The 14,415-nt window shown below is 47.3% G+C and overlaps 1 protein-coding gene across 3 annotated transcripts in view; it reads right to left on the bottom strand.

Annotated features, from left to right (window-relative positions):
- The window catches only part of LOC119963269 (tolloid-like protein 1), a 484,046-nt gene that overhangs the window by 292,262 nt on the left and 177,369 nt on the right, over nucleotides 1–14,415 (bottom strand). For all 3 annotated transcript variants that reach the window (XM_038792118.1, XM_038792119.1, XM_038792120.1), the window contains 2 exons: nucleotides 6,169–6,249; nucleotides 3,160–3,312 (listed from right to left, as the gene is read on the bottom strand). In XM_038792118.1, coding sequence (XP_038648046.1) covers nucleotides 3,160–3,312; nucleotides 6,169–6,249 — 234 coding nt within the window. The remainder of the gene's footprint in view (nucleotides 1–3,159; nucleotides 3,313–6,168; nucleotides 6,250–14,415) is intronic.

Raw genomic sequence — 14,415 nt, 5'->3', positions numbered from 1 at the left:
AGAATCCCATCCCCTGTGTTGTACTGTTGCGAAAAAAGGCGCAGTCAGCAGGTTTCTCGACCCCGGGCTCAGGGCTGGCCAGCCAGCAACAGCGAGACAATGCATGAGACTCTGGACAAAAGCCACAAACCAAAGCGAGCCAGTCGATCAGCGGCTGACGAGCAGCATAGAGAGCAGGCAAGGGGGGACATAACCAGGGCTGAGGAGGGCAGGCCAGCCAGCAACAGCGAGGCATCAAATCAAGTCTTACCAGCATGAGGAGATGACGAGTGAGGCAGGTGGCTGCCTTGAAGAGAATGGGAGAGTGTGAGGGGGAAGGGGACTGTGAGGGGATGGAGGAAGAGTGTGAGAGTCTGAAGGGACCAGAGAAAGATAGTGTGTGAGGGGCTGTTAGCCAGGGCTGCAGACTTGCAGGGAGGGAGAGTGTGTGAGGGCCAGGTTGCATTTTGGAGGGAGAGTTTGTGAGGGTGGAATGGGCAGGAGAAGAGTAGAGTGAGTATTGTTTGAAATTAAGAGTCACAGTTTCATAGTTAAAAGTTTAATTCAGTATTTGCAGAGCTTGAATTAATTTGGGATTGACTGCAAAAGCCTGCTCTTTCAGAAAATTCAAGATCAGTTTCTTTAATAATATGAAGTGACAAACTGGCTGTCGAAAGCAAAGAAGGCATGCTAAGAGGACAAAGCTAGGCAAAATAGTTGCTATTTTACTTTTTAAAAGTTCAACGTATTGAACAGTGCACAAACTGCACATTCATCCTCATCCACCAAAGTATGCGTGAATTATCTGATTACTTAGACTTGCCAATTTCCATGCCACATCATCTGAAAAAGTTGAATAAGAAGTGGAAGTGGACTCTGAAATTACAATGGAACTACAAGATATTGCTGATTCTTCTGTTGAAGTGGGGGAAGAAACCGATCCTGAAGACATTGCGTTACGTTTGCAAATGTTCCCTGACCCTAGTAAAGAGAAACAAATATTTGTCGATGGATATCGGATTGGATTGGATTTGTTTATTGTCGCGAGTACCGAGGTACAGTGAAAAGTATTTTTCTGGGTACAGTTCAGACAGATCATTCCATACATGAAAAGAAAGTACATGGGGCAAATATAAAACATACAATGTAAATACATAGACACAGGCAGCGTACAGGATTGTAGTACTACTCAGTAGAGAAGATGTGTGACGAGATCAGATCAGTCCAGAATCATAGAAGAGGGTCGTTTAGGAAATGGGTAACGGCGGGGAAGAAGCTGTTTTTGCATCTGTTAGTGTGTGTTCTCAGACTTTTGTATCTCCTGCCTGATGGAAGAAGTTGGATGAGTGAATAAGCCAGGTGGAAGGGGTTTTTAATTATGCTGCCCGCTTTCGCAAGGCAGCGGGAGGTTTAGACAGAGTCAATGGATGGGAGGCAAGTTCATTTGATGGACCGGGTGGTTTTTACAACTCTCTGTAGTTTCTTACGGTTTTGGGCTGAGCAGTTGCCATAACAGGGTGTGATGCAGCCAGAAAGAGTACTTTCTATGGTGCATCTGAAAAAGTTGGTAAGAGGTAATGTGGACATGCCAAATTTCCTTGGTTTCCTGAGAAGTATAGACGCTATTGTGCTTTCTTGGTCATAGCATCGACGTGGGTGGACCAGGACAGATTGTTGGTGATGTGCACACCTAGGAATCTGTCAATCATCTCCACCTCGGCCCCATTGGTGCAGACAGGGAGTGTACGATACTTTGCTTCCTGAAGTCAATGGCCAGCTCTTTAGTTTTGTTGACATTGAGGGAGAGATTGTTGTTGTTACACCACTCCACTAGGGTCTCTATCTCCCTCCTGTTTTCTGACTCATCGTTGTTCAAGATCCGACTCACTCCGGTCGTGTCATCAGCAAACTTGAAGATGGAGTTGGAGCCAAATTTTGCCATGCATGTGTATAGGGAGTATAGTAGGGGGCTAAGTACGCAGCCTTGTGGAGCCCTGGTATTCAGGACTATTGTGGAGGAGGTGTTGTTGTTTATCCTTACTGATTGTGGTCGAGGTGTCAGAAAGTCGAGGATCCAGTTGCAGAGTGAGGAATCAAGTCCTAGTTTTTGGAGCTTTGATATGAGTTTGGCTGGGATTATGATGTTGAAGGCGGAGCTGTAGTCAATAAATAGGAGTCTGAGGTAGGAGTCCTTGGTATCGGGATGCTCCAAGGATGAGTATAGGGCCAGGGAGATGGCATCTGCTGTGGACCGGTTGTGGCGGCTATGAATTACAGTGTATCTAGGCATTCTGGCAGTATGGAGTTGATGTGCCTCATGACCAACCTCTCAAACACTTCATTATGATCGAGGTCAAGGCCACCAGACGATAGTCTTTGAGGCAGAAACATATGATAAGTTGAGCAATATTGATGATTGGAAGTACATCTTTAGAGGATTTTACCTACCATGATATAATTGATGATTTTGTGAAGGAAAAGTATAGAAAAAATAGATCTAAGTTGCCATGTCAACCAGGAATGAAGCAAGAATTGCGCATTGCTGGTCTGATATAAGGGCTGCAGCTGGTCACATGCTGGTAGTTCTAACCACCATCACTCTCATGACTGGCCTTCAGAAAGTCTCTTCTAGGTCAAAGTACGGAATCCTGCAGATAGAGCCACTGATATTGTACTTGGGCTCATTGGCCACTGTGAATTTACAGCAATAACCTCTTTGATTTTGTGAGAGGATAATGTTTTGAAACTGAATGGCAGCGAATGCATCTTGTTGATTAGAGCATTTTCTCCTGCACTGCACTGGCTCATTCTGTCCTGCACTGCAGTGGTGTCATCGTCTGTTATTTCCATCTCGTTGCTCATCAGCAAGTTTCATCTTTGCTCGCCTCAAAACTCACATCACAATATTGGCCACTTTAACCATCAATCTGACAAGAGGTAAGCGTGTTTTGACAAGTTAAAAAGCAGTAAAGTAGTGATCAATTAGTGTATTTTTGTGGTTTGCGGATTACGCTCTGTGGGGTGAGGGTGGGCAAGGTCAGGAGGCTCAAGACATCATGGAGGGGGTGGCACAGAAATGAAGGCGAGTGCAGGGCACCACAAAGTGTAAATCCGCCAAAGTCACAAAGTATTTTTTTTTTATTTTCAAGTCAATTTCAAGGAAACAATAGCAACACTCACCAGTAAAATTGCCTCCAATGACATATGGGATGACACCCCCTGGCCATATTCTCTCAGCTCTTGAGGTCGCAGCTCTCGGAACTCTATTCTTCTCAATCCGACTTAAGGCTTCTGAATCGTTCTTTTCTCCGTCTGTTGTATTTTGATCACTATCTGCAATATTCATTTTTGACATTACTCATGAATATTTTGAGTATGACTATATAATTGATTCACATTAATCATCTTTTCTTAAATGGAATATCTTCAAGTACCTAATACAATAATTACAACTGTTTAAATGATTCTTCCAAAGAAATGCCTGCTCCACCAGATTTTTGTTTTTCTGTCTGAAGACTCACCGTGCTTCAAAATAACTTTTTTTTTAAAAATATTTTTATTCTTCCCTTTTTCACATTTTCTCCCAAATTTACACCCAACAATAAACAATAATCAGTAACAAATGTAATGTCAATCCCCATATCAATAACAACAATCCCATCCTCCCATCAAACCCGAGATATTAGCCCGCATGTTAACATAAACAAATGACAAGAAGGAATCAGGAATCACCCATAGTCGCCACTAACACATACAGTCCCCCTCTCCCCAACCCTCCCACCCACCCACCCCCAACCCCAATGTTCGATGTGATCCAATTCTTGAAAGTGCATAATGAGTAACACCCATGAATTGTAGAACTCCTCTATCCTTCCTCAGTTCAAATTTGACCTTCTCAAGAGTCATGAATTCCAACAGGTCCCCCCACCACGCCAGGCACAGGGTGGAGAGGTTGATCTCCACCCTAACAGGATCCGCCTTTGGGCAATCAACGAGGCGAAGGCTACAATATCTGCCTCCGCGCCCGTTTTCAACCCCGGCTGGTTCCGACACCCCGAATATGGCCTCCCGATGGCCTGAGTCCAGTTTCCTGTGCACCACTTTAGAGATTACCCGAAAAACTTCCTTCCAGTAATACTCCAGCTTTGGACATGACCAAAACATATGAACATGGTTTGTGCCCCCCCCCCCGCGCCCCCCCCCCCCCCCCCCCCCCCGCCCCCCCAACACACACACACACACACACAACGTTCACACACATCTTCTACCCTCTCAAAGAGCAGGCTCATCCTTGCCCTTGTAAGGTGCGCTCTATACACCACCTTCAGCTGTATCAGCCCCAACGTTGCACATGAGGTGGAGGCTTTCACCCTCTGGAGCACCTTACACCAGAACCCCACCTCCATACCCTCTCCCAACTCTTCCTTGATCCCTTCTAGCGGCGCCTTCGCCTCCTCTGAAATAGCCCCGTAAACCGCCGATAATACCCCCTTCCCCAGTCCCCCTGTCGTCAGCACCTTCTTCAGCAATGTGGAAGCCGGCTCTACTGGGAAGCTCTGTATCTCCTTTCTGGCAAAGTCTTGAACCTGCATGTATCTAAATATTTCTCCCTGCTCCAGCACATACTTCGCTCCCAGCTCCTTCAATCCTGCAAAGCGACCCCCAAGAAACAAATCTTTTGGTGCCCTAATTCCTTTCTCCTCCCATCTCTGAAAATTTCCATCCCACTTCCCTGGCTCAAATATATAGTTCCCCTGAATTGGTATTTCCTTTGATCCTGCCCCCAACCCGAAGTGCAGTCAAAACGGCCTCCAAATTCTCAACGAAGCTATTACTCCCGGACTCAGAGTATCTCCTCGGAGCCGTCAGGAGCGGCGCTGTCGCTAGCGCCTTCAATCCCGACCCCCTAACCAAACTCTCCTCCATTCTGACCCATCAGGAGTCAACCCCTCTGACCCAGCTCCGTACCTTCTCCACATTCGCCGCCCAGTAATAATACATCAGGTTCGGAAGACCCAAACCCCCTGCCTGCCTTCCTCTCTGTAGTAGACTTCAAAATAACCTAATTGGTTGCAAGACACTTTGGGAGATCCTGTGGATTTGAAAGGTGCTATAATAAATGTGAATGCTTCTTTCATGTTGGGGATCTGGTTTCATTTGTATCTCACCCAAGTAGCCATTTTTCATGCGTGTGCTGAGGGAGTCTGAGTTGCTGTGGCAAAAAGCACTTGCACATCCATTTTGTACTCCAAAGCTATGGTTAATGACAGTCGAGGCTCCAACTTCCTCTCCATCACATTACTGACCAGGAATCCCTCCCACTCTTAGCTCTTGCCTTCAGTGTGTGTTGAAAGGATTTTCAGGTTCATACTGAACCTGTTTGGCCAAGTTATCAGTGCACTTTCCTTGGCAATCAAGTCCTGGGACTTGAACCCAGAGCTCGGGCTCAGAGGGAGGGCATTACCCATCGCACCACAAGATTTTTCACTGGTCCAAGTTCACACGTACAAATACATATACTTGCAAACGCACACACACACGTACATTTAAACCTACATTCGTGCTTTCAACTGGGGTCACAAATAATTCAACGATGATCATTGGATGCATTATTCAGTGTAGTTGTATCTGGCTCAAATAGGTCTAAATGTCATACTATAAGTGGGATTTTTAACTGATAGACAGAATCTTCTGGACAGTGGTAAAACAGGAATGCTCCTTTACTTTTGCCCATGTGGTAATTTCTCCCCCGGAAAAAGTAACTTGTGCTGCAGTGCAGGTCCATGGCCAGCAGCTGTCCACTGCCACTGCACCAAAGTGGCCACTCAACATATGAGCCGGTGCAGAACTGGCAGAAATATCAACTGGGAGGGAGGTTCATTACCGTATAGCCTATTGCCATCACCGCTGAAATGCATTAATGTCCATTTTACATAGACTGAGATTAGTATTTTCCTCATTTGTACAGCTCAGTGTTACTCTATTCACCCACTGAGGAATCAGAGGATTTCTATACAAATATATTTTAAATTAATAAAAGGCTCATGAAATCTCCTTTCCATTGCTCAGTTTTAAAAATATGCACAATATTTAAAATATATTTGGCACTATTTCATGATTGGAAAAGAATATTTAAAATGGTGAAAACATTTATTACTGACAACAAAGTTAAGTTATTTTGATGAATACCTGCTCCCAATCTTAGTAAACGATCTATAAGTTGATAAATTGTTCCTTTCCTCTTAGAAACTCTGTGTTCCCCAAATCCACCTTTAAAAATACAAGCAGAAAATTACACTTACAGTGATGTATAATGGTGCATACTGACTCAAGAGTATGATTTCCATCAAGCTAATAATTTAGTTATTTTGAAAAAAAGAATGGAATAGTGAAACAAAATGGTGACTTTGTTTTAGTGTGACACAGCTGATAGCCTTCTTGCTTCTGGTTCAAAAAAGAGCTTACATTAGTTGGAATCTCCAGTGCAGTACAACACTGAGGTAGTGCTATATGTGCCATCCCTTGGATGAGATGTTGGAGATTCTGCCCATCTATCAAATGGATGGTAAAATCCCACGGCTGTATTTTAAGAAAAACGGAGGACTGTTGTCCTAGCGAACATTCCCTTGGTCAATACCGCCAAAAATAAATCAACTGATCATTCTTCTGATTACATTTTGTGAAACATTACTGGCACAGAGTGACTGTCATGTTTCTGCGCAACACAATTATCAGTTATTTCAAAACTACTTCATTGCGTAAAATGTGTGAAATCTTTCAATCTGAATAATAATAATAATCTTTATTGTCACAACTAAGCTTACATTAACACTGCAATGAAGCTACTGGGAAAAGTTCATAGTCGCCACATTCCAGTGCCTGTTCGGGTACGCAGAGGGAGAATGCAGAATAGCCAATTTACAGAACAGCACGTCTTTCGGGATTTGTGGGAGGAAATCAGAACACCCGGAGGAAACCTAAGCAGACACAGCGAGAACGAGTAGACTCCACACAGACAGTGACCCAAGCCGAGAATCGAACCTGGGATCCTGGCGCTGTGAAGCAACAGTGCTACCTACTGTGCTACTGTGCCGCCCATAAAGTCGCAAGTATTATTTTATCTTATTTTTAACCGCAGTCAAGATTGTACAGTCAGATGAGTACAGAAAGATCTAAATAAAGTGCAGGGAATTCAATGGTTTACTGTCAGACTGCTGTGCTAGAATCCAGGAAAAATATACAGTTACGTGAGCAATGTGAATGCACGATATATTTGTGGTCACTGCCATGTGAAGAAAATAGTCACTATTTGTATAAATAGAAAAATTACAAATAAAGAAAGTCTTGCATTTGTACAACAGGTGGATTGGACATGATAAATTGCCCTTAGAGTCCAAAATTGCCCTTAGTGTTGGGTGGGGTTACTGGGTTAAGGGGATAAGGTGGAGGTGTTAACCTTGGGTAGAGTGCTCTTTCCAGGAGCCGGTGCAGACCTGATGGGCCGAATGGCCTCCTTATGCACTGTAAATTCTATGAAATTCTATGATCAAAATCGATTATCTGGTCAGTATCTCATTACATTGTCATGTCCCTCATACATCTGTTTGAGTGGTACACATGCAATAAATTCATTAAAGTGCTGTGGTTGTTGTTAAGGAGAAACAAATGGCGTCCAGCTCAGAGAGTAAAATTCCACAATTAGCAATAAGATTAATCTGTAATGATGTTGATGTCAGGATGAATTTTGAGCAGGACACCAAAGAACTCCTTGTAATATTTAACATGACAAGCCAGACAGGCAAATAGGCCTTTGGATTTTGCATATTAACCAATGGCTTAAAATTGCGAATGCCATGAATCAGGCATGCTGAATGTAGTGTTTTAGCCTCCAATTTGCTCCTGTATTGATTAAAACTTTGCGTTGGGATTAGGAATAATTTCTCATCCAAAAATTCAATCGAGTAAATTTTTGCATTCACCCAGGTCGTATCATGGCAGAGTTGATCCCTCGCCTGCTATAGAGCCCATCCATTTGTCAGTCCATTCATTTCCTTTGCTCAAGATTACTGCACATCCATCAAAGAGAAAAAGTTACCCTATCTCTGACAAAGCATATTTGACTATATTATACAATCAAATGCAGGAGTACAGTTTGAACCCAAGGAATAATGTGACTTTAAAATATGGAGTGTGCTTTCATCTATATGATTTTCACCCACTGCCAAATGAATGCATTTTATTCTCTTTCCTTTTTCCAATTTTCTTATCCTATTCCTTGTTTAGGTTCAGTTTTTATTTTAAAAGGACTGCTTATACTCTAAGACAAGCCCAAGTTATTCAATTATGACAGTAAATTCCTGATAGATAGGTTGTGAGGAGTTTCGGTCAGGAACCTTGGAAGTACGGTTTCCTGCATATGCTGTAGAGTTTTAAATCCTGACCATGCGGCTTATTTTTTTCCATAGGACTCCCTCTCAGAAATCGGCTAGATTTATCCCCTATTGAGTGAAGAGCTCCACAGAGCAAGTTGCAGCCCAATAGGAGGTAAGGAACCTGCTGCAACATTAAAGGGGCAGGGGGAATGGGTGTGGACAATCTAAGCCTGGGGAGAAGTACCCAATGGTAGGGAAGAAAATAGTTTGGTGCACTGCGAGGAAGCACTTGTGATTCGCCTGGCCATAAGTGGTGCTGCATGGGCACATAACTTTTCCCGCAATGTGAGCTTTTGGGCTTTGCGTCTGTGAGGCCTTCAAGCTAAGTTTAAATATTGTGGATAGTCATAACAGGGGAAAGCTGCAGCCTGTCTGAACAATCAAACACTTCCAGGACAAAGCGTTGCTATGCCTTCAATATTGAAATTCCATTTCACTCCCTTTGACTGTGAACAGCCTCTAGCTGCACAGCTGAAGGCTATTGCAAATGATGAATTAGCCTTGCTAGTTGTGAAAGCACTTCACAGCTGAAGGTATTGCTAATGATGAATTAGCCTTGCTAGTTGTGAAAGCACTTCACAGCTGAAGGCTATTGCTAATGCGGAATTGGCCTCATTCGTTAAGAGCACTTCCCAGCTGGAGGTTGTGTTTGCTACTTGCTCCTGTTGGTGACTTGCAAATGCCTGGAGGCTATTCTAGCTGACAGTTTGTTTGCTTTTTGCTTTTGTTGGTGACTTGCGAAGACCTGGAGGATGTGGCTGAAAGTTTGTTTGCTGCTTGTTCTGCCTTTTCTGCTAGTCTGCTGTCTCTTCCCCCTGAGCTTACTTCCTGCTTTCTGGGTGAAGGGAAGAAAGGAAGAAGGGGCCTCACGGTAGCATGGTGGTTAGCATCAATGCTTCACAGCTCCAGGGTCCCAGGTTCGATTCCCGGCTGGGTCACTGTCTGTGTGGAGTCTGCACGTCCTCCCTGTGTGTGCGTGGGTTTCCTCCGGGTGCTCCGGTTTCCTCCCACAGTCCAAAGATGTGCGGGTTAGGTGGATTGGCCGTGATAAATTGCCCGTAGTGTAAGGTTAATGGGGGGATTGTTGGGATACGGGTTACGTGGGTTTAAGTAGGGTGATCATTGCTCGGCACAACATCGAGGGCCGAAGGGCCTGTTCTGTGCTGTATTGTTCTATGTAGTTGCCTTTCATTCTCTTTTACCTGGAATGCAGCAAGGGGAGGATCTTGGTGGGCTTACTACCGTGCTGAGGATGCAGGAGGGCTTGCTCGAGCAGTCTGTGGGTGTTTTTAACGGCCTGTTTTGTGTGTTGACCGTGTATTTTGTACTGGACTGGTGGGTTACCTGTTAATGCTTCCTGTGGCTCCCTCGGAAAGGATAGTGATGAAAGATCAGTCACTGATACTGCAGGAGACGGACAGTGGCCCGGCTCGACTGTGCAGCCCGGAGGTTGCGCCAGGACACGTTCATGGACTACCTGTGACTGTTTATGTTCAGTGGCCATCTGCTGCTCCTGTTATGGTGTTCCTTGGTTTCCTTTCACACTGTGTTTGGGCTATTGTTTGTTGGGGGGGAATTGTATGATGGATACCATGTCACCGCGGATTATCTTTTTGCCAGTTGCAGCCCCTCTTGCCTCCATGGCCTGGGAGTCGCTGGAAGACGCTGCCAGTGTTGGAGACGGGGAGGTGCTTTTTCATTCTTTCCCTCTTCCCCATTATGCTCCAGGTCGGTGATACCTTCGGTGGTTGGCTTGTCAGGTGGCTTTCCACTGATGCAGGTCCACTGTAGTGACTGCGGGGGAGGGGGGGGTGACTGCAGGGGGGGGGGGGGGGGGGTGACTGCGGGGGAGGGGGGGGGTGAGTAATTTTTGCACCGTTGGCAGTGTATTGCTCTTTTGCCCGGCGGCTGTGTGCTCGTCTTCTGTGACCCCTCTCGCTTCTACGGCCTGTACCCCAGAACATTACTAGTGTTAGAGCAGGGGTGTGATTTTCTCTCTCCCACATCTGATGTGCCCCCTGTCAGTGTGATCTTTTCAGGTGGTCTGTGCTGCTAGATCTCACACAAATGCACTCATTCATGCCTCTTTAAGCACGCACACTCGTGTTTTCGTTTTTGTCTTTGGTGTATAGCTGGTGGCTTTGTTATCTTCCTGCTGTTGTGTGTTTTCCATAGGTGGTTGCTCTGTATTTGGTTTGCTTTACAATGTGCCAGACCTGTTCTGGACTGAACTGTAACCCTCGTGGGAGGGGTGGAATCATTTTTTTCTCTCTCCTCCACCGTGCTCTGTGTTGGACTGGCCTTTTCTGGTAGGCTCGGCTAGTGAGCCTTTCCGCTGATGTTGGGGGTGGGGGGTTGAGGGTGGGGGGAGGGCATGTTTTGGTGGTGTGAGTGTGTTCTGGTGATTTGTGTTCTCATTGTATCGTCTTTTGCATTTTGATACCGTCAATAAACTAAAATATTTTCCAGCTTGCTCCTGCTGGTGGCTGCAAATGCCTGGAGGCTGCTGTTATTGTTTCCTTCCTTTTCTGTAGCTAGAAAGAAGGACGATTCTTTTCTAAGATTCCTGGGTCTTGGAACACTGGGCTCAGGGGGAAGTATGAGTTCAGAAAGCAATTCGGTTTGAAGCAAGAAGATGCTGCGAGAGCTGGTGGATCACATTGATCCAAATGGACCACCTGCTAACGTTTTTGCAAATTGCTGATGCTTTTGTTGCGGGTATGGTGAGTGCTACATGTAACAGGCACGTCACCGCGGGTTAAACACACTGGAAGTCAATGATGTTCAACTGCACCTTGAGCGCCAGTGGAATATGTGGATGTCAGGATTTGGTTCCCGTGAGATTGGGCCAGTGGGAGAGCCTGCACAGCTGCGGCTCGTGGATGGGGAATGGCACTGATACGTGGAACAAGTAACACATTGATGGACAGATCATTTCTACCACAAAGTTCTGGATATGATAACACATTCTCAACCTTATCTTCCATTTCTGTTGATCAAACTGTGAGATGTGCTATCTTGGGCTGGATTCTCCGCAGCCCCATGCCAAAATTGCGTTTGGCGCGGAGAATCGATGTTCCTGACTGAATCGGGCCCGCCGCCGCTCCGGTGATTCTCCAGCCTCCGGAAAATCACTCATCCGCGAAATACGTCATGTGGCTGGGGGGCCATTGCCAGAGGCCCTCCCAATCCCGACTGACTGATTTCCCGACGATGTGGAACTAATGTGATATATCCGGCCGGGACTTTGCAGGAAACTTTGAAGCCTGAACACTGTGCCTGAACTCTAGAAGTATCAGCACCATAGAGGCAGCTGCCAACAATCAAACATTAAGGAGCAGGGCTTCAGCACTGGGGATCCTTTTGTGACCAAAAGGTAAGTGTGTTGATTACGGGAGGGCACCAGAGCACGGCCTCCCGAATGCTCTCAGCAAAGGTCTGGAGTCGAGCGGCTCCTGATGTGGATGGGGGGGCGGTGTGTGTAGAGCAAGGTTTTCCAACACACCTCGCTTACTGGATGGCACTCAGAGAAGGCAGGACAATCATGGTAAGGGTTGGGGATTTGAGGGTGCCGGGGTGGAAGCTCGGATGGATCGTCGGCCTCCCTCCTCCTTCAATTCCTTCCAGATTTAAAAAATGTTTTCTCGTGTGGATCCTGCAGAAGCTACTCTTGCGTTGCTGGTGACAGCCGAGCCAGAATGACCCCGGAGAAGGCGGAAATGACGATGCAAGTTGGAGGCGGCACCTCATGTGTAGGGGGCTGCCCACACCCTGAAGACCCAGCTGCCCTTCATACCGAGAGGGGGAGGGAGAGTGTACAATCACCATTATCTGTCGATGAGATGACGGACAGCATATGTCGCAGGAGACTTTGTTTCAACAAGGGGACAGTGCAGCACCTGTGCCATGTCCTCGCAGAGGAGGAGGACACCCATTCCCAGTAACCGTGAAAGTCACCACAGACCTGAGCTTCTATGTAACTGGCTCATTCCAGGGCTCGGGCGGGGAACTGTGAGACATTTCTCAAACTACAGCCCATGGGTGCATCCAGGAGGTAATGTATGCCTGGGCATCCAACTACATCAATTTCAACCTGGACCATGCCCACCAGGATGCTTGACTACAGGATTCTCTGCCATCGCCAGGATGCCCAGGTCCGGGGGGAATAAATGGCTTGCTTGTCGCTTTGCGTGCACTGAGGCATCAGGGAGTATCTTTCATTGACAGGAAGTGATTCCACTCCCTAAATGTTCAAATTGTGTGCAACCACCACCTCTGTATTATGCATGTGCGTGCAGGCTTCCCAGGGAGCATGCATAACAGCTACATCTCGGGGCATTCCAAGATCCCCGGCATCTTTGAGGACCACCCCAGGATGACGGGTTGGCTCTTGGGGCCAAGGTTTACCTGGTGATGACCTGGCTAATGACACCAGTGCCGAGGCCATAGACTGAGGTAGAGACCCGATTTATATGAGCCCCATACTGCTACCCGTGCTGTCACTGAGTGGTACATTGCACTGCTCAAAATGCGGTTCCGAAGCCTGGACTGCTCTGGTTGTGCCTGTAAGACAACCCCCAGAGAGTCTACTGTTTTGTGGTGGTCTGCTGTGCCCTCTGCAACCTGGCTTTGTTCATTACTTCAACACACCCCCCCCCCCCCCCCCCCAATTTTCCTCATTCCTCCCAACCCATCACACCACCACCATCCTGACAAACCCTCCAAGGGTTTATGTAACATCACTCCAGTGTGGTGGACCTGTGACGGCTCTGTCAGCAGATCAATATACAAGGCAGGAGAACGATAACTCACTATGAGGAAAGCTCTGCTGCACCTCAACTTCTGCAAAAATCTGATGCCTAGCTTTCTGCTTAGAGTATACTCGCACCCATCCTCTGACCGGGGTCTGCATCGGGGCCATTTGATCTTGGGCCACTGTGCCAGGGGGTTGGTTGTTGGGTGGAGTGCAGGCAGGCCCGCTGTGGAGATTAACATAACACATTCTTCACATGTATGAGAGGCACGAGAGTTAGCGACAACCCCCCAAACCCTAATGCCCACTCAGTGTTCATCAATCTTCTTGATCCTTTGTAGTCTACTGCTACATCTAGGTGGGTCCCCACGATGTATATTAGAGGTGGAGGCAGCCTGTTGCTTTCCCCGCCCTAAGGCATTTGATGCCCTTTGAAGATGTCAACTCGACGGACTTCCGGTTGCGGCGATGGGGAGCTAAGCCGCACGTTCGGCTGCTCCCGCTATTTTCGGACCTTAAGGCTCTTTTTAGGGCCCGGAACGGCGCTGGGCGGACTTTTCCTGGTGTGGGAAGACATCGGCAACGCTTCTCCGCTGGTGGATGGACTGGACCAGGAGCGGGGCAGTTAATAAAATCGGCACTGGAGCAGAGAAGGGTGCGAGGGAGGAAGACCAAGAGGGCGGCGGGCGGGGAACCGGCAGCGTGGATACCGGAGCAGCAGGAGCTGCTCCATCACTGCTTCACGGAGCTGAAGGCTGAGCTGCTGGAACCGCTAAAGGCCTCGCTCAACAAGCTCATGGTGACCCAGACGGCCCAGGAGGCAGAGATCCGCGAGGTCCGGCAAAAGGTCTCGGAGAATGAGAACAAAATCCTAAGCCTGGCGGTGAAGGCGGAGGCGCATGAGGCGCTCCACAAGGAATGGCAGGCGAGGCTTGAGGAAATGGAGAACCGCTCACGGCGGAAGAATTTGCGGATCCTGGGCCTCCCTGAGGGGCCGGACCTGGGGGCCTACGTGGTCACGATGCTGAACTCGCTAATGGGAGCGGGGTCCTTCCAAGGGCCCTTGGAGCTGGAGGGAGCCCATCGAGTGTTGGTGAGAAAGCCCAAGCCTAACGAGCCTCCAAGGGCGGTGCTGGTGTGGTTTCACCGGTTCGTCGATCGAGAATGCGTGCTGAGATGGGCTAAAGAGGAGAAGAGCAGCAGGTGGGAGAATGCAGAGGTCCGAATTTACCAGGACTGGAGCGCGGAGGT

This window comes from Scyliorhinus canicula, chromosome 3, assembly GCF_902713615.1.
Source record: "Scyliorhinus canicula chromosome 3, sScyCan1.1, whole genome shotgun sequence".
NCBI classification, from domain to species: Eukaryota; Metazoa; Chordata; class Chondrichthyes; order Carcharhiniformes; family Scyliorhinidae; genus Scyliorhinus; species Scyliorhinus canicula.
The sequence above is the reverse complement of the archived record's forward strand: the minus strand, read 5'-3'. Positions and strand labels throughout refer to the sequence as shown.